The 22,678-nt window shown below is 64.4% G+C and overlaps 1 protein-coding gene across 2 annotated transcripts in view; it reads right to left on the reverse strand.

Moving 5' to 3' along the window:
- Positions 1 to 9,615: 9,615 nt before the first annotated feature.
- AGRN (agrin) overlaps positions 9,616 to 22,678 on the reverse strand; it is a 32,372-nt gene continuing 19,309 nt past the window's right edge. The window contains exons 6-37 of one of the 2 annotated variants that reach the window (XM_079776099.1): positions 22,361 to 22,585; positions 21,991 to 22,197; positions 20,876 to 21,094; positions 20,608 to 20,802; positions 20,327 to 20,527; positions 20,096 to 20,244; positions 19,913 to 20,018; positions 18,976 to 19,092; positions 18,734 to 18,898; positions 18,416 to 18,559; positions 18,170 to 18,294; positions 17,988 to 18,093; positions 17,572 to 17,898; positions 17,355 to 17,492; positions 16,795 to 16,922; positions 16,566 to 16,680; positions 16,370 to 16,489; positions 15,923 to 16,270; positions 15,570 to 15,762; positions 15,241 to 15,456; positions 14,668 to 14,894; positions 14,435 to 14,569; positions 14,177 to 14,267; positions 13,920 to 14,084; positions 13,726 to 13,837; positions 13,194 to 13,310; positions 12,923 to 13,115; positions 12,763 to 12,850; positions 11,966 to 11,998; positions 11,541 to 11,765; positions 11,117 to 11,220; positions 9,616 to 10,889 (exon numbers count right to left, since the gene is read on the reverse strand). In XM_079776099.1, the coding sequence (XP_079632225.1) occupies positions 10,732 to 10,889; positions 11,117 to 11,220; positions 11,541 to 11,765; positions 11,966 to 11,998; positions 12,763 to 12,850; positions 12,923 to 13,115; positions 13,194 to 13,310; positions 13,726 to 13,837; positions 13,920 to 14,084; positions 14,177 to 14,267; positions 14,435 to 14,569; positions 14,668 to 14,894; positions 15,241 to 15,456; positions 15,570 to 15,762; positions 15,923 to 16,270; positions 16,370 to 16,489; positions 16,566 to 16,680; positions 16,795 to 16,922; positions 17,355 to 17,492; positions 17,572 to 17,898; positions 17,988 to 18,093; positions 18,170 to 18,294; positions 18,416 to 18,559; positions 18,734 to 18,898; positions 18,976 to 19,092; positions 19,913 to 20,018; positions 20,096 to 20,244; positions 20,327 to 20,527; positions 20,608 to 20,802; positions 20,876 to 21,094; positions 21,991 to 22,197; positions 22,361 to 22,585 (5,192 nt within the window). In that variant the 3' untranslated portion in view covers positions 9,616 to 10,731. The remainder of the gene's footprint in view (positions 10,890 to 11,116; positions 11,221 to 11,540; positions 11,766 to 11,965; positions 11,999 to 12,762; positions 12,851 to 12,922; positions 13,116 to 13,193; positions 13,311 to 13,725; positions 13,838 to 13,919; positions 14,085 to 14,176; positions 14,268 to 14,434; positions 14,570 to 14,667; positions 14,895 to 15,240; positions 15,457 to 15,569; positions 15,763 to 15,922; positions 16,271 to 16,369; positions 16,490 to 16,565; positions 16,681 to 16,794; positions 16,923 to 17,354; positions 17,493 to 17,571; positions 17,899 to 17,987; positions 18,094 to 18,169; positions 18,295 to 18,415; positions 18,560 to 18,733; positions 18,899 to 18,975; positions 19,093 to 19,912; positions 20,019 to 20,095; positions 20,245 to 20,326; positions 20,528 to 20,607; positions 20,803 to 20,875; positions 21,095 to 21,990; positions 22,198 to 22,360; positions 22,586 to 22,678) is intronic. The other variant, XM_079776100.1, reaches the window with a different exon arrangement.

Genomic DNA, 22,678 nt, shown 5'->3' on the forward strand with positions numbered 1-22,678 from the left:
TTTTGTATGCACATTTGGGAAGGGTCCTTGCCTGTGCGCCCTCCTCCCTGTACCACTGACCCCCCCCCTCCAGAAAAGCCCACGGTCCACCCCTCCCCAGAGAGCCTCAATCCAGAGGCTGCCCCACTGGGTCCAACTCCCAGCAGCCCCTAGGGCAGGTGGGTCCCAGCCTCCGGGTGCAACTCCTGTCTCTGCTGAGGAGGGGCTGGGGCAGTTTGGGACTTGGCTGCCCCCCAGGACCCTGAGGCTCCCAGAGGGAGGTGGGAGGACCCAGAGCACCTGGGACGGGGGAGGCCTGGCCTGGTCCAGAGCCCCCTCCTCCTCAGCCGTCGTCATACTGGATTGAACCCCAAGAAGTCAGGGTCCTACAATCCTGCGGGAAGCCTGACTGGGGTGCTGCAGAACCCCTGAACCCCAGGAACCGAGGGTCATGGGGGCACAGAAGCAGAGTTGCTGATGTATGTCCAACAGTCCACATACCACAGTCCCCCTCCCGGGCCTGGCTGGTAACGGGGCCAAGCCCTGCCATCCTCCCCCCCCCCCCCCCACCCTGGGCAAAGGGGAGAGGCCCGGAACCCTGCACCACCAGGTTGGCATGGCCAAGAGAGGCCCGGCCGGTTCTGGCTCAGCCTGCTCACCCCTCACCCCAAAGCCCTGGACTTCCTGCTGCACCCAGCTGAGCCTCTGGGGGGTGGGGACCCCAGAGAAGATGGGCCTCGTGGGGGCCAGAACACCACCTTTCCCTGGCCCCAGCAATCACAGCACGGGAACAGGCGTTTTACTGGGAACACACGGAGCCACAGACCGTTGGGGATGGGGTGGTGCCCGTGACCACGGACCGCATGACAGTGACACTGCACCCAGTCAGCACGCACACACACCAGTCAGCCACATACACGGAGCCTCGCCCTCATCACGGGCAGGGCCAGGCATGTGAGGTTGCACATGTGGTCACATGAGCATCTCACACATTCAACAAGCATTTATCCACGTGTGACTGCAATGTAATGGCCTGGGCTCAGACCACTGCGGGCAGGGCTGAGGGGAGGCTCTGGAGGCAGAGGTCGTGTGCAGGAGGCAGGGGTCGTGTGCAGGAGGCCGGGGTCGTGTGCATGGAAGGTACAGGGGAGCCGGCACAAGCACAACTGGCCACCAGCTCACTGGTCACGTGTGTCACACATGCAGGCTGACACTCAAGCATGTGGAGCACAGGGTCACACATGGTCACTCCCTGCTGTGCAGGTGGTCACTGGTGGCCTCTCACCCTGAGAGACAAGCCACAGCCCTGAAACCCTGCCCCCCACCCTCACCCGGGAGTCCCATAAGGGCCAGGACACCGGGATCTCCCAACTGCCCTCCCCGTTTCCAGGGTCCAGGTCTGACGGGCAGGCTCCTGGACAAGCTCCAGGGTGCTGTCCTCACACAGTCCTTCTTTTTTATTTTTTTAGAGAGAGAGAAAGAGAAACAGAGAGGCAGAGACAGAGAAACGTCGATGTGCGAGTGAAACAGCCAACATCCATCGGCTGCCTCCTGCTCGCCCCCTCGGTGACGGAGCCACAACACAGGCCTGTGCCCTGAGTGGGAATCCAACGGCAGCCGTTTGGTGCAGGGGACGAGCCCAACCACCTGAGCCTCACCCACGGGGCAAACACAGTCCTCCTCACGGGGCTTCAGCTCCCCGGGGCACGGGCATGTGGGCCCTCGTACCCGCTGCCAGAGGTCTCCGGGGTCCTGTGGGCGGGGACCCGGTTCTGTGGGTTTTTGTGCTCATGCCCTAGTTGTGCCTGTGGCCTCCTGGCGGGGACACCGCCCTGCCCCCCACGGGACCCAGACTTGGGCCTGCTCCCTGGCACTTCCACTCATGCCTCGGGCGCTTGGACCATAGTCAGGCTCTTCTGAGGGTTTGCCCTGGGAGGTGGGGCGCGGCTCACCATGGCGATGCCCGCGAAGGTGCTGCTGCCCGCACTTCAAAACGTACGAAGAAGTGGAAAATTGGGTCTCTGAATGGTTTGCCTCAAAACAAGAAAAGTTCTATTGGGACGGTATCCACAAATTACCTGAAAGGTGGGGGAAATGTGTAGCTAGTGATGGACATTACTTTGAATAAAGCATTTTTGATGTTTCTCTTGAAATTGTCGTGTTTTCTTTGATTACAAAATCCACATCATTAACCGGTTAAAAATGCGGATTAATCATCAACCGGTTAATAGTGCAGATTAACTACTAACCAGTTAATAATGTGGATTAACCACCAACTGGTTAATGATGCAGATTAACTATTAACAGGTTAATAATGTGGATTAATATCAACCGGTTAATAATGCAGATTAATGATCAACTGGTTAATAATGCAGATTAACCATCAACCGGTTAATAGTGCGGATTAACTTTTAACCGGTTAAAAATGCGGATTTTGTAACCAAAGAAAACACGATAATTTCAAGAGAAACATCAAAAGTGCTTTCTTCAAAGTGATGTCCATCGCTAGCTACACATTTCCCCATCTTTCAGGTAATTTGTGAGTACTGTCCCAATAGAACTTTTCTTGTTTTGAGGCAAACCATTCAGAGACCCAATTTTCCACTTCGTCCGTTTTGAAGTGCTGCTCAGAAAGTGCGTGTGCCATCGATCGGAACAAGTGGTGATCTGAAGGAGCAAGGTCTGGTGAACACGGCGGGTGGGTTCATACTTCCCAGGCAAGATCTTTTAACGTGTCTTTAACTGGTCTTGAAGTGTGTGATGGTGCGTTATCATGAAGCAAAATTACTTGTCGTGTCTTCTGGAACATTCAGGTCGTTTCACGATCAAAGCGTGGTTCAGATTGATTATTTGTTGTTGGTAGTGATCAGTATTAACGGTTTCACCTGGTTTTAGCTCATAATACACCACACCTTCCTGATGCCACCAAACACAGAGCATTGTCTTCTTTCCCAAACAATTTGGCCTTGCAGTCCATGTTGATGGTTGACCTGGATCAATCCATGATTTTGTGCGTTTGGGATTCTCAAAATAAATCCACTTTCATCGCTAGTCACAATTCGATGCAAAAAAGACTTTCATGCCGTTAAAGCAACATTTTATTGATGACTTTTCGGTTTTCCATTTGTCTTTCGTTCAGTTGATGTGGCACCCATTTTCCTTCCTTTAAAATCTTTCCCATTGCTTGTAAAAGACCGGAAATTGTTGGCTGAGCAACGTCTAATCTTTCTGCAAGTTGTTTTTGAGTTTGACAGGCATCTTCATCCAATAATGCTTGTCATTGTTGGTCTTCAAACGTTTTCGGTTGACCTGGACGTTCTTTGTCTTTCACATCGAAATCATCACTTTTAAAGCGTTTAAACCAGCGTTCACAAGTATCTCAAGATGGAGCATGTTCATTATAAATTTCCCGAGGTATTCAGCAGCACTTTTCTTCAAAATAAAGTAATGAATTAAAACTTCCCGCAAATGCTCTTTTTTTTTGGCACAAAATTCAACATTTTTTAGCGTAAAAATATCTATGATGTTAACACCTTCAGAAAATTTGACATGAAGTTTTGAAGCTTGTCAATACAACAAAATAGCACATATATTAAATCGCATAGATGTCAACATACGTGTAACTCCATCTATTGAAAAAAATCCGCATTGTTAGCCCGTGCACCTAGTAGTGGTTCACTGTGCGTGGTGGCCCCTCCTGGGCAGGACGGGGCAGGCCGCAGGGTCAGAGCAGGTGCGGCTGTGACCCGGGGCGGGGCGGGGGGGGGGGGGCGGAGGGGCTCAGGGGATAAACCGGGAGGAGAAAGCCAAGGCCAGAAGGAGTGGTCAGCAGGGCCAAGGCTGAGCAGGAGGGGTTGGGAGGACCAGATGGGGTTCAGGGCTCTCGAGGCCTCCCCACTCCCAGAGCTTCCTGAAGCCCGAAGAAGCAAGGCTGGGCCAGCTGCCCGCCCAAGCCCGGTGAGCACATGGGCACGGGCCCTGACTGACAGGTGTCTCCTGCTGCACCTGGCCCAGAGGCGGCACCGTGGGCTGCAGATGGCCTGGTGGCAGTGTACACCTGCCTGGTTTCTCCTCTGGGTCACTCTGGAAGGGGGTGTGGGTCAGTTGCCTGCTGTTTCCAGTGACAGGACACATGCAAGTCTATGCAAATGCACGCCCAGCAGCCCAGGTGGCTCACAGGTCCCTTCCGCCTCGACCTGGGGCGGGGCTCCGGACAATGTCTCGTCCAGCTCTCTCTGAGGACCCCTTGGGGACTGCCACACCCCTCCCCCAATGTCTCTGGTTCTGCCAAGGTCTGCAACCTGGGCCCTGGCTCTTCCTAGGACATGCAGCTGGCCAGGCACAGCTGCCTCATGCACACCCGGGTGCACTGTCATCCACACTGCAGGAGACACAGGTGGTATCGACTGGGAGGGAAGATGCCACTCAGGCCTCCAGGTGAGGAAGGGGCCCTGAGTGTGCAAGAGGGAGCCTCACCCTGTGGTGGGAAACGGCCCACCGAGGTCCCTCACGGGGAAGGGTGTTCCTGAGTCAAACCTTGGGCTTGTTCTCTGGCCACTTCTCCTTCCTCGGACACAGGAGCCTGCCCTCCTGCCCCCGCAGCACCAGGCAGGACAAGACGGGGGCTTCAGCCACAGCTGACCCTTCCCCAGAGCCTGCAACCCCACCACCACCCTGACCCCTTTCCACAGACCACAGCACCCTGCAACACCCTCACTGTCCCCTCCCTGCACCCGCACCCCAAACTCCTCCCAGAAGCCCTCTCGCCGGCGTGCGTGGCCTTGAGCTCCCGCACACGCTGTCAGTGCTGGCTGAGCTGACCCTCGTGGCCTGAGCTGACCCCTCGAGGGCTGGCAGGGAGAGACCCCTGTCCAAGCTTAGCAGGGTCCCCAGCGCCTCCCAAGGACAGCTGCCTGGCCCACACCCTGCCCCTCTGCCCGCTGCCCCTCTGCCCGCTGCCCCTCCGCCCGCTGCCCCTCCGCCCGCTGCCCCTCCGCCCGCTGCCCCTCTGCCCGCTGCCCTGCACCCTTTCTCCTGGGCAGGGCTGTGGGCCCCCAGGGAAGCAGCCCACTCTGGATCCCATGCTTCATGGCGGGGGGCACCGTGCCCCCAACTTCACCATAGGATTCTTCTGTGGCTCTCAATCCGCCTCCCCGTCTCCAACATCCTACTTCCCGAGGCTGTGGGGCCACCACCGCCTCCCAGGAGTCACACCCCACCTGGCCGCTGCCTCCTACCGGGAGCAGATGAGAATGCGGGTGACAGGTAGCCGCAGTCCACCTTGTCCGGCGGCTGTGTGAGCGCGGACAGCAAAACCCCGGCTTGCTCTGACTCTCCCGCACCAGGAGGTATCCCGACATCCCCCTTTTTTTATTTTGTAAACAATGGAATTGTGCATTTTATTATTATTATTATATTAATATATTTTTATTGATTTCAGAGAGGAAGGGAGAGGGAGAGATAGAAACATCAGTGATGAGAGAGAATCATTGATCGGCTGCCTCCTGCACACCCCACACTGGGGACCGAGCCCACAACCTGGGCATGTGCCCTTGACTAGAATCGAACCTGGGACCCTTCAGTGTGCAGGCCGGCGCTCTATCCACTGAGCCACACCAGCTAGGGCCCGGCATTTCTTTTCCATCAGCAGCTTCTCAGCATCCTTGCCAGACAGGTGCCCATGGTACCACCTGAGCTGGGGCAGGGTTGGGAGCACAGGTGAGACTTGGGGTCACACCTGGCCAGGTGAGGGGGCACAGAGACAGACAGAGACAGGCCCACCCAGACCATCTATCCTGCCCCTCTCTGACCCTCCCCTACTCAGAGTCTGCAGGAGGCTGGGCAGGTAGGCCCTGCAGGGCCTGGGGTGGCCACCAGGTGGCAGCCTGGTCCTCAGTAAGGAGAGGAAAGGCAGCCTCCCTCCCAGCCCCGCCCCCTTTCCCGGGGATGCACCCTCAGGCCTCGCAGTGCAGATGGGGAAACCGAGGCTGGGAGAACCTGCCCACCCACATCTCCAGCCAGAAGGGCAGGGGCGAGGCAGCTGCAGGGCCCTGTGCACACTCGCCCCTGCGTCGGGTGCCTGGGACCCTGGGGCGGGAAGGCGGGCAGGCGGGCAGGCGGCAGGCGGACAGCCCTTCAGTTTTGCTGCAGCCGTGCGGGGTGGAGGGCGCCTGGGCTGTGCCCACAGACCCTGCCCTGGGACACTCACACGCACAGGCGCACACACACAGACGCCACTGCTCTGCTTGGACGAGGGGTCCTGCCGCCCTGTGGTGCCGCCCCGTCTGCTAGCAGAGCAGTTTCCCCGCCATGCTGGCTGGTGCAGTGCTTGGCCAGAGTCACACGGGTCCGAAGAGTCTCCTGTGCTCTGGACCTTGATGTGGGGCACCTGGCCATGGCACCTGGAAGGGCAGCCACCGTTGGGGGACCCTCCCCCTGTCGCCACCCTCAGCTTCCGGGACAGTCCCGCCTGGAGGTCATGGCCGCTGCCAGGAACAGCAAGGCCAAGGCCGGCCCCTGTCCAGTCAGGGTGCACCGTGGGTGGTAGGCATCCGTCCCCATGCCCCCAGCCCTCTATGACCGACAGCCTCACCCCGGAGCCCCTGCCCTGCCGGGGGCTGCAGACAACTGGGGACAGGGCCCCCAGACAGCTTCCCTGGGGCCCCTGGGAAAACCTCCTCCTGAGTTCCCCTGGACGCTAAACCTCGGACCACGGGGCTTTGCGGCTGACACGTTCTTAGAGACCCAACTCCTTTCCACTATTGTTTTTTTTTAAATCCTCCACCCGAGGATATTTTTCCATTGATTTTCAGAGAGAGTGGAAGAAGGAACGACAGATAGAAACATCGATGTGAGAGAAACACGTCAACTGGTTGCCTCCTGCACGCCCGCAACCAGGGCCCGGGCGAGGGAGGAGCCTGTGACCGAGGTTCGTGCCCTTGAGTGGTACTGAACGGGACCCTTTGGTCCGCAGGCCGAAGCTCTCAGCCACAATCCTGCAGAGGCCACTGTGCCAGCAGCCTCCTCACAACACCCTGTAGGGTCCTGGGCCCCTCACCCCTGAGGCGCTGCTGGGGGGAGGTGGGGACTGAGGATGTTGCTCAGGGAGAGGGAAACCCCCTTGTGCCCCGCAGATCAGGCTTTGTCCAGCCCCTCAGTGATCTAGGGGTCACTCAGGGTCATAGGGTGACCCCTCCTGTGACCTCCACCCTTACCAAGCCTAAGAGGGGTGTGCCAAGTGCCAGGAAGTAGTGACACGTGTGTTACACCTGTGTGGCTCCCCCTGACAGGCACATGCATGCTAGCATCAGAGCTCACACGTGTGTGTGTGTGTGTGTGTGTGTGTGTGTGTGTGCGCGCGCGCGCACGAGCGCATGCTTGCACTCCCAGGGAGCCAGATCGGCAGAAAGGGCAGGGAGTGCCCAGTTCCGGTCACACTCTCCATGGAGGCAGGAAGCTCAGACACTTCCCTGCTGGGGTCCTACCCCCGACCCTGGCCCTTAAGAGGCATTGATGGGAGGGAGCTTGTTGAGAGAGGGCTGCTGCCTCAGGTAGGCAGGGTCAGGGCCTGAGTCTGGAGGGGAGACTAGACCCTCCTGGAGACCCCCAGCTCTGCCCTTGGTGTCAGGCCCAGGGAGGGGAGGGCTACCCACCAGGTGGGACACATCTCTGGTGGCTGTGATGACCCACATCCCGCGTGGTTCAGGGTTCAGGCTCTGGAGAAGGCCATGCACAAACGACAGAGATGAGACAAGAAATAATAATTTGGAAATTGGGGGGCCAGGTGGGAGCCCAAAGAAAGAGGAAGGACTCCACTTGTGCTCAGGCCTTGCCATCCTTTCATTCAGTTGGGACACACCTATAGCCCTTAGGCAGGCAATTCCAGTAACAGACAGACTATCTTATCAGTAAGGATTTACATGACTATCTGGTCGGGAAGTTGCTTCAGCTACCATTGTCTCGACTCAACAGTCAGTGCATAGCTCTGACCTTTGCCCGAGCTCAAGGTTCACCAGGCTTCCAGGCTCCTTGGCCACACCTCTCTGCTGGTGAAGACAATGGGGGGTTTCCCAGGTGGCCGGAGGGACCCTGGAGCAGGGCCGAGGGTCTGGATGGGGGAGAGGGAAGGCCTGCCACTGTCCTCACCCCGCTGCCCCTCCCGCCTGAGACACTGTCACCCCCCCTGCAGGGCACATGCTGCCCCCGGGTCACAGCACCTCTGACCTCCCAGGCCCGGCTCCCTCAGCAAACGTCCTTCCCACGCCGGCCGCTGTGAGGCTGGCCTCGAGGTATCTGGCCTGGTGTGGGAACCGTGTCAGGACGCCAGGCCTGGAGGCAACGGGGCCCAAAGGGCAGGACATCCCGGTGGCATCTCGCCTGCATCCCCCAAGCACGTCTCTTGGGGTGTCGGCAGCGGCAGCGGCTGCTGGGTGCTCACCTGCACCAGGTCATCTCTGCCCCCCTCACCCAAACCCCGCTGCACCTCACCCCACTTCCTCAAAGGTGACGCGCCAGCACGTCTGACATCGCCAAGGAAGTTAAGGTAAAAGCAGGTTTTCGAGGCGCTGAGCTTCAGACTGCGGGGTGCCCCAGAGGGCGCTTCCGGATACCTCGGCGTGACCGTACCGGACGGGTCCTGCTCTGTGGGCACCACCTTCCAGGAGGGTGCAGGTGGGAGGGGCCCACCACCGGACCAGTGGCCTGTCCACCCTGCACCCACCCACAGCTGCTCCTCCTCTGCAGAGCCCCTCCCGCCGCCTGGGCCGTCACACCCAGGAGCGCCACGCTCCCCCTGAACAAGCAGTTAGTGACTCAGGGAGGAGACTGTGGACGCCGCCAGCAGGTGGGTCACCTGAGCTTATGGGTGTTTTTATTTTCATTTTGTGTTTTTTCTATCAACACAAAATAAATAAAAAAACCACAACCCAGTTCTCTTTTTTGATTGATTGATTTCAGAGGGGAAGGGAGAGGGAGAGAAACATCCATGATGAGAAACATGGACCGGCTGCCTCCTGTACGCCCCACACTGGGGATCGAGCCCACATCCCGAGCATGTGCCCTGACCGGGAATCGAACCGTGACCTCCGGGTTCATAGGTCGACGCTGAACCACCGAGCCCCGCCGGCCGGGCAAAACAGTTCCCTTGAATAAAAGCCAGGAGCTCCCGGGCGGAGGCCACACAGCCCCCCTTCTTTCCTGCTCCTGGTTCGAGGCTCACAGCTGCTCCACAGGCCCAGCCCCTCGGGCTTCCATTGAGGGTCTCCCACAGGCCGAGGTGTCTGAGCACAGGGTGGGCCAGTGAAGAGGGTTCCCTGCCACCCTCACCCTCCTCGCTCCCCCAAGGCCCGCTCTCCTGACAGCTCCTGCCCCACCCTGTGCTCAGACACAGAAATGGCTGACCGCGTGCACACGCGCGCACCAGGGCAGTGTGCGGGGTGCTGCCTGCAAGGCTCTGCCCCACCAGCTCCTGACCGTGTGCCCAGTCTCACTGCGGGGGTCTCCTCGCCACAGGCAGCCCCACCCCAGGACAGGGCCCCCTCCGTCTGAGGCTGTAAGGGCGCCCGAGGCCTAAGAAAAGCCACGGGAGAGGAGCCAGCGCGGTGGGGGGGGGGGGGGGGGGGGGGATACACAGACCAGCACCTTTAACACGTTCAGACTTTATTTCACGGTGATTGACAGGCAGACTGGGGGTGTTAGTAATGTGACATACGGGGCTCCCTTCAGCCTGTGGGCCCCACATCCCAGCCCAGCTGTGGGAGTTGGGGCTGCCACGCCCCAGTCTAGGTGCAGGAGGGGACAGGCTGGTGGGGATGAGACGCGATGTTGCAGGTTAAGGCGTTTCTAGCTTCGCAGACGTCTTTGCTGTCCCTGCACCCACTCCTGGGCCTCGGTCAGACGCCTGGCCGGCCTCCGTCATTCTCCAACAAGGACACCCACCCCTCCTCCCAGGACGGGAGAGGGTTTGCTGTCCTGAGCCCCACTCCCCAGACGTCAAGTAAAATCAATGCACTGAGAACTCTGGTTGGTGGTCAGGCCTGGACGCTGGCTGCCCAGGCGCGCAGGCAATGGACACCGACCACGCCACACTGGCCCACTCCCTCAGGGTTCCTCACGGGGCCCCGAGGTGTCGGGAAGGGGCACAGCCACATCCCCGGTGGCAGGGCTAGCTGAGGTCAGGGCCCGGGACAGTCCTGGGCCTGGCCTCTGCCCCCAGCACCCGGGGGCTGGCGGACACCGCGAGGGCAGGGGTGCCGGTGGCCCCAGCAGGAACGTCACCTCTAAGTCACAGTATTGGCCCAGGAGGCCCGGGGGGGCCGCCAGGCTCGAGGCCAGTCCTGGTGAGGCTGCCCCCTCCCCGCGGGACGAGGTCTAGCTCAGGGGAGGCCTGGGAGGGTCCCCTCCACCTGGGCAGCAGCTCCCAGCTCTGGGGACACAGACTGGTCGGGTGGAGCTCCATGTGCTGGGGGGTCTGCTGACAGGCAGGGAAGCCCAGCGGGAGGGACTGGACATGGTGGCCCGGGCGGAGGATGTGTCCTGAGGCTGCTGTCCGAGCCACGCCCTCCCTGTGGCCACATCAGCCCCGAGAGTCCCACGGCCCGAGTTTGCCTCTGCAGCTCGCCTGCCTTGACGGGAGGGAGGCCAGGCCGAGCGTCCCTGCGGCCAAAACACAGGCAAGAAAATCATATCAAAAAAGCAACACGTTTACAAAAATATAAAATAATTACAGCAGGGTGGGCGGCGGGCTGCGCGGGCTCAGGGGGTGGGACAGGGCCGGAGCTCGGGCCTGGTGACGGCGTCTTCCAGCAGGTGCAGCGGCCGCTGTCCCACCACCACGTCCCGCAGGCAGCCCACGAAGCCCGTGCCGTAAGCCTTGGGCAGGGCCGGGCTCACGGGCGGTCTCTCCAGGCCTCCTGCAGAGCAAGCACAGGGGGCACTGCTGGGAATGGCAGGCCGGGACACGGTGGGCACAGAGACCCACCAGCACTGAATGCCCAGGTGAGTGACCTGGGGCCTGTTCGTGCCCAGGGGGGACCCAGTGACCAACAGAGATGTTCTGGCCTCCTGGACCCACACCACCCTGGGTCTGTCCCTCAGATTCTGAGACCCCCCAACCCCCCGGCCTCCCCCACTCACTCACCCAGCCACAGGGCTCCGTCTGTGTCCAGCTGCGTGGCGCCCAGCGGGGAGGAACCGGTCACGGGGGCCTCGTTGCCCACCTGCAGGGAGCCTTCCCTCTGTTCCCTGAGTGAGGGTGGGGAGCCATCAGGTAACTTGAGGGCCCACCCTGCCGCCTCCAGGTCCTGAGCCCCATCACATCACCCCCGGGGCCAGGACAAGGTGGCACTGACCCCAGGAGAGGGCCTGGGGGTCGGGTCAGGTCAGGGTGCCGTGTCCCAGCAGCAAGGACCCCTTTCAGGTCAGGTTCCCCAAGCAAACTGCGGGGTCCTCCTGTCCCTCCCCCTCACCAGCTGTGACCTCGGGCCAGGCAGCCACCAGTGACCCCGTGTGCCCTGAGGGCAGGTCCAGGCCCCTCCCGCCCTGGTCCTTGGGCCCCTGCTGACCTGTGCGCCCTGACCCGCAACCAGCGGTTGGTGTTGACGGGCACAGTGGAGCGCAGCACCACGGGCTGGGAGCCCAGGTCGTAGGTCAGCTGTAGGCGGCCGTCCACGATGGCCAGTGCGAGGTAGTCGGCACGCTCCGTGGCCTTGCCGCTCCACAGCAGCAGCCCCTGCGTGGCCTCGGTGCGCAGGCTCAGCTCAAAGTGGTCGCTCTGCAGCGCTTTCTCGCTGGGGGGCAGAGGGCTGGTCAGGCCTCCCCGAGGGCGGCAGGGGGCGGGCGGGCAAGGAGGGGGCAGATGCCAATGGTGGGGCAGATGGCTGAGAGACGGACAGTCGGGGGTAGGGCCAGACCGGCAGACACGAGAGAGGTGGACAGAGGGGCAGCTCAGAGCGACGGGCAGATGGCAGGGCTGGTGCCACGTGCTTACCTATGAAGGGCCCTGGGGTCTGGAGCTTCGGGGCTTAGAAGCAGGAAGAGAGGGAGGCAGGTGAGCAGGGGACAAAGGCTGTGGTGCAGGGTGGCCCGCAGCAGCCCCCACGCCCCCTCTCCAACGGTGGAGGCAGGAGGAGCAAGCATCCTCGGAAGAGGACCCTTGGCCACCTGCCCCACCCCTCATAGAGCCCGGCAATGACACACGTGCAACTCGCATGTGCAGACAGAGCTGGTGGGCGTGGCCCAGGCTGGGAGCAGAGGTCAGGAGGCAGGCAATGAGGTGGGGAGAATGGAGACTGAGGGCTCCTGGTGGGAGACCCCGGACGTCCCAGCGCACACATGGGAGCGTCGCACACGCACACGCACACGCACACGCACACGCACACAGATGCTCATGTGGTGAGAGCAGCAGCTCAGGGGTGGATGGTGACCGCCCTCAGCACACATCCCGGAAGGGGTAGCTCCCACTTCCATGCTGGGAAACAGCCCGTGCAGGACACACAGCCCCGCCCATCCTCCATCGGGGAGGGAAGTCCCGCCTCTGCCTCGGGTGCGAGGAACAGAGAACAGGCACAGACGATGCGAGTGCGAGTGAGGTGGAGGAGCCCAGGTGCTACTTACGCTGGGATCTCATTGGTCAGTTCGCTTGGAAACAAAGAGACAGAGAAGGTGAGAGGCAGGAGGGAGGAGGGGCAGTGGGCCGGCCGAGCGGGTGTGGCATGGCCAGCGTCTGGCCCTGAACGGCGTACAGACAGGACAGATGGATGGACAGCGGAGCAGAGGGGGCGTTACCTCTCCGTCACAGCGTTGAGGTATTCGATGTAGGTCCGCCCATCAAAGGCCAGTGTGTCCAGGTCCCCTGCCGACTTCTCTATCAGCCCTGAGAGACAGTCGGGGTGAGGGTGGGCCTCGGGGGTCCACCCTGAGCCTCAGCCCGGCCGGCAGTGCTCACCCTTCTCGCAGTGGAGCCCCGAGAAGCCCCCGGGGCACAGGCAGGTGTAGGCGGCTTCCCGGGGGAGGCAGGAGGCCCCGTTGAGGCAGGGGTGGCCCGAGGCTTGGGTGCAGGGGTGGCCTGCGAAGGAGGAGACGTCCACCGCCCGCACCACGTGCTCCCGGGTCAGCAGCTGATGGCCTTTCAGGGCGACCTGGGGGGACAGGGGATTGAGCCTCGTCCTGCCCACTGCCCCTGCCCTGCAGCCCCCCGAGGAGACCCCCCCACACACCAGCTGGATGGCGCCATCGAGGCCGGAGGACACAGCGGCGGCCCGGGCCAGCTTGCTGAAGTCGGGGGCTCCCCCCAGGTACAGCGGCTCCTTCAGGTTGAGGACAGTGTGCGGCACCTGCGGGAGGCGCTGGGTGAGGGGCTGTGGGGCCGCCTGTGGGGCAGGGACTGGACGCTGCGCCCGTCCGCCCGGCCCCCTCGCCCTCCGGCCCAGCTAGGAGGCAGTTAATCCCACAGAAGTGGCCGATGGGACTTAGTGGGGAGGGGCTACTCTATGCACGGAGGGAGGGATGGAGGCGCAGAGACCAGCAGATGAGCGAGCAGGGAGCCCCAGTACCTTTCGGGATTTCTGACATCCGGAGAGCGGGGTGGGGGTTGCAGAGCAAGGCCAGAGAGCAGAGAGCGGACAGACAGAGGCACAGGACAGACGGGAGAGAAAACAGTTCAGTGAGAGTCGCGTGGGAGGGCTGCCACGCCGCCTGGAGGAGGAGGAGGAGGGGGAGGAGGGGGGGGCCCCACAGCCGGACACTCACCGGGGACTCCCCCAGCACGCGGGGCCCGTCGCCCACACGCATGGCGCCCTTGCGGCCGTTTCGCTCCAGGGAGACCCTGGTCCAGGTGCCCAGGGCCACGGGCTCCTTGCTCCTGGGGAGAGGGCACCATGAGCGCCACACGGGGCCCGATGACGCTGCCCGAGCCCCAGCCCTGGCCCCCCCCACGCGCACACCTGATGACCGCCGCCCCCTTGCCCAGGTCGTAGCGGAACTCCAGGTGTCCATCACGCAGGGCCAGCGACACGAAGTCCCCCCGGCCGTCCGTCTTCTGCCCGTTGTAGAGCAGCAGCCCGCTGGGGCCTCGCGCCAGGAATACCACCTCCAGCGCCATCTTCTCCCTGGGGCCACGGGGGGTCAGCGCGGGCGTGCCGACGCTCACGGGCTGGCCGAGGGCCGGGGGACCGCTGCCCGCACCACCCGTCCCACTGACCCGAGGTCCCGCTCGAACGTGTGCAGGCCTTTCATCTCCAGGTAGGAGACCCCGCGGAAGTCCGCCAGGAAGGGCCCGGGGTCGCTCCGTTCTGTGGAGGACGAGAGAGTCACACAGGGCCCTGGGCCTGACCCTGGGGTCCCCTGCACCCCACCGCCCTGTGAGCCCCTGGCCTAACCCCAAGCCCAACCCGGAGCAGAACCCAAACCCAAATGCGTGACCTGACCTCCCTCCGGCCCTAAGGCCCGGCGCCCCCACCTGTTTGGCAGAGAGCACCCCCTCGTCCCAGGGGGCACTCGCACGTGGCCTCGCCCCCGGGCAGCACACGGCAGGGGGCCGCCCCGTGGCAGGGGTTGGGGTCACAGGGGTCCTTCTCCTCGGCACAGGTGGGGCCTGGACGGAGACAGGGTGGGGCCCCAAGAGGTTGAGCCGCTGCCGCAGACACACAGGTGCTCCCTGGCCCCTGGCCCCGGCCCCGGCCCCGTCCTCACCAAATCGGCCAGGGGGGCACTGACAGTGGAATCTGCCATCCTCCAGGGCCTGGCATGGGGCCCCCCCGAGGCAGGGGCTGGGCAGGCAGGGGTGGGCCGCACACTCGCCCACGTGGGCACTCCCGGTGGCCCCGCGCCAGCTGCCGAGCTCCAGGCGCTGGTTGTTCACGTCCAGCAGGCGGATGCAGCCCTTGAGGCCGATGCTGACGGACGTCCGCTCCAGCACCCTGCGCCAGGACGGGGGCGGGGGGGGGGGGGGGATGGTGGTGGTGAGTGTGATTCCCCACACCCCAAAACGGGGTGGGCTGAGGGTCGGGGTCAGGACTAAAGGTCAGCCCACCCCTCCTTGGGGGTCACACTAGGCCTCGGGGTACCACCCCCAGATGGGGCAGAGTCAGGAGCAGGGCAAGAGCTGGGGCTAAGATCAGGGTCACAGTCGTGTTCCCCCCTCGTTCCCCCATCCACCTCCCCCTTTGCTCCTCGAATAAATTAGGCCTCCTGGATTCGGCCGACAAGCCTGACCAAGACCAAGGCCAGAGGTCAGGCCTGGGGTCAGGGCACCCGGATGCTCACACAGCGGCCTGGTCCTCGGGGACGCCACCCACAAAGAGGTCTGTGTCGAGGTTGAGTCCATCCGTGCCACTGGGGCTCTGGCCCAGGACGGGGGGCTCGCCGTCCACCGAGAGCGAACCCTGGCGCCAGTGCCGAGACAGCTCCAGACGATGCCACTGGCCGGGCTCCACGGGCACCGAGCTGGTCAGCACCGCGGGCCCCGAGCCTGTGTCAAACCTGGGGGTGCCGGGGGAAGCGGGTGCTCAGGACAGCCAGAGGGAGCCAGGCCCATGGCCGGCTGCCCACCCGGCTGCAGAGGCTCCGCCCACCCTGCCCACTGCCTCACCCACCTGAGCTGCACGCGGCCGCCCAGCAGCGCCAGGGCCAGGAAGTCCTTGCCGCGGGCGTTGCCGTTGTAGAGCAGCAGCCCCTGGGGCTCCAGCGCCCGGAACTCCAGCGCCAGGCGCAGCGTGTGGTAGGCGCGGAGCGTGGGGAAGGCCAGGAAGGAGTGGCCCCCAAAGGACGGCACCGAGGGGTACAGCGCTGCGAGACAGACACCAGGTGGAGGGGACAGGACCCGCCCACAGCCCCGTCTTCCAGCCCGAAACGCGCCCCCTGATCCCTCAGCCTAGCCCCCTCTCCTCAGCCCCCAAACCTGGCCCCAAGTGCCTGCCTGTCCCTCCCCAGCAAGGATGGCCCTTACCTTTCTCACAGACAGTGCCCCCCCTGCCGGCTGGGCAGCTGCAGGTGAAGGCTCCCCCCGAGTCCTGGTCCCAGCAGGTCCCCCCATACAGGCAGGGCTGGGAGTCACAGGGCCTCCGGGGCTGCTGGGCGCCTGGGGGCAGGGGCCGGCGTCCGGGCACACGGCTGGGGCCCGTGGTGGGGGGCCGGCGTGTGGTGGGGGGGCCTGTGGTCCTGCTCACGGGCCGGCTTGTGTGGCTGGGGTGGAGGGCCCGAGGGGCAGCGGACGCGGCTACGGTGGTGGCCCTGGCCGTGGCCACGGCAGGGGTGGCTCCTGTGGTCGCTCCCGTGAAGAAGGCAGGAAGCCAGTCTGCAGGCAGGGGGATGGTCAGGGTGCCAGGCCGCAGGGCGCCAGGAGAGGCTGCTGGGAGGGAGGGGCACGCTGGGCACAGGACAGGCCGGCGCTCACCAAAGTCCATGAAGCGCACGTGCTCCTGCAGCGGCCGCCGCACCCCCAGGGGCCGGCGCCGGGAGGCCTGGATCTGGCGCAGGAGGGCGCGGCCCACGTCGGGCGCCCTGAGGCTCGTGGCTGGGGAAGAGGGACGCTGAGCACAGGAGCCTGTGCAGCGCCCATCCCCCTGGGAGAGACCGGGTGGGGGGCTCACTGGGGTCAAAGTGCACGTCCACAATGGCCCGGACAGAGTCGCCAGGCCCCAGGTCCCGCAGGCGGACGCTCCAGAAGTCCTTCTTGACATCCGAGTTCCGGAACAGGTCGTCCAGCTGTGGGGGAGGAGGGGTGCTCCAGGGGCCGCCCAGGGTGGCCGTCAGCCCCCCTACCCCAGCGCTTCTCTGGGAGGAGACAGGGCTGTGCCCCACCCAACACCACGAACTCACTGCACTCTCGATGCTCCTGGCTGTCTCCCCAAACAGCTCGGACTTGGGGTCGGCCATCTCGGGCGTGTAGAACAGCTCCTGCCCCTCGACCCCCTCGAGCTCCAGCACACCCTGGAACGCCCTGGTGGCTGTGGGGGAGGGTGCAGTGAGGCCCTGCCTGGCACCGCCCGGCCTCCGGGCCGGCCATGGGCACAGCCCCAGCAGCAAGCCACACGGGTGCAGGCAGGTGGCGATTAGTCGGATGGTCATGAGGTTAGTGGGAGCCGGGGTAGGGCAGCTGGCAGTTACCAGGCAGACTCCTCGGGGCAGCACCCAGGCCGGCGTGCAACGGGAGAGACAGGTTACCACGGGGTCCTAGGCACCCACGTGTGTGCGGGGTCCAGGACCTCACGTGTGTGTGAGTGTGCTGAATCCCCCAGACCATGCACACGTGTGTGCTAAGGTCGGAACCCCAGAAGGCCCGGGCCTGCCTCCTGGGCAGCCTGCTTCCAGAGGAGACGGCATCCCCGGTGGGTCCAGGCCACGCCTCACGTTGCACCCCAGCCCGGCCACCCACTCACCGGGACAGTTGGAGCCCTCCGCGTCCAGCGAGGGCGTCTTGCCATCCGAGCAGCAGCCCAAAGGCGAGTTGTAGCAGGAAGCCCTCTCGATGGGTGGCCCAGGGGTCACCTCGCCGCCACCCTCGGGGGGCTCAGGTCCTGGGGAGGGGTGGTCTGAGCTGAGCTGCTGGTGCAGCTTCCCTGGGCCCTGCCCCCACGTCCCGGAGCCCACGCTCACCCCCCGAGCCGGCCCCACTGGCCTCCAGGTCCCCGCTCAGCTCCTCGTCACCGCTCCCGTCGGCGCTGCCAGATTCGCTGAAAGCTGCTGTGGCAAGGCTGGCTGCCGAGGGGGGTACCGTGGGGGGGACGGTCAGCTCGGGCCTCCTAGTGGCCCTAGGGATGCTGGCCGTGGTCCGAGGCTGTGATGAGGGTCTAGGGGTGGGTCGGCTGCGGGGGGTACTGCCGGGAGCCAGGGGGAGGGCGCTGGGCGGGGGTGCCTCACTCAGGTAGCGCACCGAGGTAGCCACAGACACGGGTGTGGGGCGGGCGCCGGGAGCCACAGCCTCTGTGGGGGAGGAGAGGGGAGAATTGGGTGGAGGCCACGTCAAGGCAGGTCGGGCCTTCCTGGTCAGTGCTGGGCTCGGGCGGCCTCACCCTGGCACGGGCCGAGGTTCTGGATCCAGATGTCCAGGCCCTGGCGGCAGGCGATGGTCCTCAGCTGGCACTCGTTACCGTAGGTGACTCCATCCGACCCGCACACCTGGGCACAGGGCAAGGATGCCAGGGGTGCCCCTTCCCCTCCTACACCCCCACCCTCCGCACACCCCATCCCTCACCTTGGTAGCATTGGCCTCCGGACAGGTGGGCGTTGGGCACACGCAGTGGGCAGAGCCAGCCTCCTCCACGCAGGACGCCCCAAACTCACAGTGCATTTCAGCACAGGTCCTGGGCGCCGAGGAGTCTGGCACAGACACAGGGGACCCCCCTGGCTCAGGAGGCTGCCTCCGTGACAGCCACACCCCTAGCACAGGCCCCCCTTCCCCGCTCCCCCTCCCTGCCCCCGGCACCAGCAGGGCCCTCACCTGTTTCACAGCCAGCAGGGCCCAGGCCACGGCCGTCGGGACACTGCCCGCACTTGGGCCCAGCCACCCCAGGCTTGCAGGAGCACAGCCCAGTCATCTGCTCACAGTCATCCCGCACGGCACCTCGGGGGTCACAGCTGCAGGCTGAGGGGATGGGGCGGGGACCTGAGGTCTGAGCCTGGCGCCCCACTGGCCCCAGAGCCCAGCCCCTGCCAGGTGAGGGCAGGCCAGAGCCCGCGTGGGGGACCCAGGGCACAGCAACGGCAGGGACGGGCAGGAGGGCTCCACTGAGGACCGACCGTGGGGCCCGTCACTCACGGGTGCAGCCACTCCGGCCGTCGGTGACGATGCCACGGAAGTTCCAGAAGCCGGGCTCACAGCGGTCACACTTGAAGCCCCCCACACCCGGGCGGCAGGAGCACTGGCCTGTGCCCGGGTCGCAGGTGCCACCGTAGGAGCCGTGGGGGTTACACTGGCACAAGCCTGCAAGGCCAGGGCGGGACAGTCACACCGAGCAGGGCTTGGGTGGACGTAGGGCAGGGCCAGGCTTGGGGACTCACTGGGACAGCCGGCCAGGCCCACGCCCCGCGCAGCAGTGACGTTATCCTTGCAGCAGCCGAAGGGGGTCTGGGTGCAGTGCAGGGGGACGGCCGGGGGCATCGGAGCCACAGTGGGGCCTGCAGAGGAGGTGGGAGTTCAGACACCACGTGGGGCGGACCCCCCTGGGCCTGGCCACTCCACCTCCGCCTCCCCTGGTCCCGCCGTCCCCGTCCTAATGCCACTGCCATTGGGGCCGGAGCCTATAGCTCAGGCCACAGGCGAGGATCCCACACCACATACAGGAACACGTCTGTTCACACAGGACATGGAACACCCAAAGATCAAGGACACACATCCCTGGACACACCGGGGCGGCATACACACTCGGGTGAGTGTGTCCCTGCAACCCGTCCTGCCCTGGGCCTGACTGGATTGCAGACTCTTCCTCCCCACGGATACAGCCCCCCATGTGCACACGTGTTCCAGGGCTGCTGGTGGTCAGGGGCACACACACACACTGACCGGTGTTCCTGCAAACCACACACATTCACACACAGCTGTGCAGACATGAGGGGGTGTGCACGCATGAGCACACACTTGTGGGCTCTGTGTACCTGTGATATTTACCGGGTCACCACCAGTCTCCCCCAAAAGAAAGTGCCCAGAGGGTGGGCCTTGCTGACTCCCTGCACCGAAGTCCAGCCTGGCGCACAGTAGGTGCTTAGTGCACACATGTTGACTAACAGTGATACACCAGTCCACACACGACAGTTGCAGACATACATATGCACCAGCACTGCACACTTAGAGCACATGTTCACTCCTGCCTGCCCCAGCACACACACACACACACACACACACACACACGCCTCACATCTGTGTGCACACACACCTGTGAACACGCACACAAGGGAACAGCGAACAGCAAACATGCACAAGAGCCCGCGTGCCACGCACCTCGGCAGGCTCCTTGAGCCACAACATACAGCTCTCGCTGGGACTCGCACCGGGCCTTCTTCAGCTCACACTCTGTGCCGTAGGTGACGCCATCGGAGCCGCAGACCTGGGGGGGGGGGTGTCAGTGGGGGGGCGTGGCGCCTCCTCATTGCCCACCCAGCGCCTGAGAGGGGGAGGCCTCACCAGGCTCCTCAGGACGCCCTGGCAGCTGAAGCCACAGACGCACGGCCCGTCCTCCGAGTCCTCGTCCCAGATGCCGCCGTACTGCAGGCACAGTTCCTGCTCACACTCGCCGTCCTCACCAGAGCCGGAGCCTCCGGAGCCACACTCGGCTGTGGGAAGGGGGCTGGTCACCCGTGTGGTGCTGGTTGGAGCCGGTGCCCAGGCAGACCACTCGGGCTGCGCCACACCTACCCTGCTCACACGGCCCCGCCCGGGCCTCCTCGATCTGAGCCTGTTGCTGGCAGGCGGCCTCGCGGAGCTCACAGGCACTGGGGTAGGTGACACCGTCGCTGCCGCACACGGGGCCGGGCGGGGGGCGCTCACACCGGGGGCACACACACTGCCCCGCCATGCACACGGCACCAAAGGCGCACACCGTGTCTCCACAGGTCTCTGCAGAGGGCAAAACCCGGCTGGGTCAGCAGACCCAGCTGGGAGATGCGGGGACACAGTCCCCCTCCACCCCCACTCACGGCAAGGTCCGTCGGAGGCCACATGCAGGCTGATCTGGCGTGTGCAGGCGTGGACATGCAGCTCACACTCGCTGGCGTACGTGTTCCCGTCAGAGCCACACACGGGCTGGGCCAGGGCCACGCACTCCGAGGGGCACACGCAGTGCCCAGTCTCGGCCTCGCACACGGCTCCAAAGCGGCACTGCCCACAGCGGTCTAGGGAGGAGGCTCCATCACCACGGTGACTGGGACCCCCGCCCCCAGCAAGACCCCCTTGCCCGCCACTGACCACAGGGTCCCTTGTGAGCCACCAGGATCTCTCGCCCGAGGACGCAGGCCGCGGACTCCAGCTCGCAAATGCTGCCGTAGGTGACCCCATCGCTGCCGCACACGGGGCTGTAGACCCTCGGACACGTGTGCTGGCACACACACTCTGCTTCCCCGTTCTTCACGGCACACACTGCCCCGAACAGGCACTGCACCCCGATGCACGGGGACGGGGGCTGATCTGCGGAGGACACGGCACTCAGGGGGCCCTGCCACCCCCAGGCGGACGGACGCACAAGCCCCCAGCTCTGAGCAGCAGGCCCTCCTGGGTGGGGATGGCGCGGGAAGAGAGGGCCAGGAGCTGGGCCAAGGCACAGACGCAGCAGAGAAAGGGACAGACACGTAACAGACTTGGACAGGGACACAGACCCAGACGCCCCGGCCTCCTGCAGGCGTGTGGAGTGGGGCTGCCCTCAGGACCGGGGTTTCCTGACCGTCCCCGCACACGGGCACCTGCCAGGGAGGGCAGCTCTCTGGGCTACATGAGGGCCGGGCTTACCCAGCCTCCCGGGCCATGACCCTGACCTTGTCCCTGGGGCACGTATGCATGTGTGGGGGCTCTCTCTGTGGGTAGGAAGAGTCTGCAGCCCAGAGTCAGACCCAGGGCGCACGGGGAGGTGTCTGTCCACTTGCTCTGAGGGCTACACAGCCAGGCAGCAGCGAGCCACCCCCCCGCGCGCTGGGGCAGACCTCAGACCGCGGGCTCCCGGCGGCAGGCGCTGCACGTCCTCCTGCCCGTGGGTCAGGCTGGAAGACACAAGAGGTGCAGCCGAGAGGGAAGGAAGGACAGACAGGAGACGGACGCAGAGAGATGCACAGACCCGTGGACAGAGCCGCCCCACCTTCTGCTGGCCCCGCAAAACCCAGCTCCGCCCAGAGGGGACCCCGAGGCTGCTCATGCCCCCAGGGGCCGCAGAGCCCACTGACGGAGAAGAGCCCTGCCAAGACCCCAGAGCGACCCGCCTTGCCTGCCACCCAGGAGGAAGGGGACTCGGATGGAGATGGCGTGATGATGGCGGCAGGGACCGACGTGGGATCAGCCTGCTCCAGGCACAACCCCCCCCCCACGGTGCTCACCACACGGGCCCTGGTGCCTGGGGGGGATGGCACGCTGCTGCTGGCATTCAGCCTGCTGGCGCCAGCAGTCGTTGTCATACGTGTGCCCGTCCTTGGCGCACACAGGTCTGTAGGCCCCATCGCAGACGATGCGGTCACAGGAGCAGCGGGGATGGCCTCGGCGGGACAGGCACACGGCATTGAACCTGCAAGGGTCTGGGCACTGGTCTGGGGTGGGGGCGGGGGGGGGGGGGTCAATGAGATCAGAGAGGCCCGAGTGCCACGGCCCTGATCTTGGCACATGCAGGGGACCCATGGGCGCCTGAGGTGGTTTGTGGGGACCCGAGAGGCATGAAGGGGGTGGCGGGCACAGGCGGGGTGAGCCACCCACCTTGAGGCTGGCAGGACCCGGAGCGCACTTTCTGGAGGAGGATGCCCCGGGCGGCCCCTGTGCGGCCCATGACACACTCATTGTCGTAGGTGACACCATCGTCCCCGCACACGGGCGCCCGCCGGGGAGGGCAGCTTTCAGGAGGAAGCAGCATCTCGGGGCGCCGGGTTCGCGGGTTCACACGGCAGATGCGGCTCGGGTCACTGAGGGCACCCTGGCAGGGGTCTGGGGGCGGGAGGGCGCGGTTAGGGCGCGGCTAGGGCGCGGGGGCAGGCGCACGGAGGTTGTGCAGGGGACGGTGGGCACAGGCAGGGCGAG

This window comes from Cnephaeus nilssonii (assembly GCF_951640355.1).
Source record: "Cnephaeus nilssonii genome assembly, chromosome: 7".
Classification (NCBI taxonomy): Eukaryota; Metazoa; Chordata; class Mammalia; order Chiroptera; family Vespertilionidae; genus Cnephaeus; species Cnephaeus nilssonii.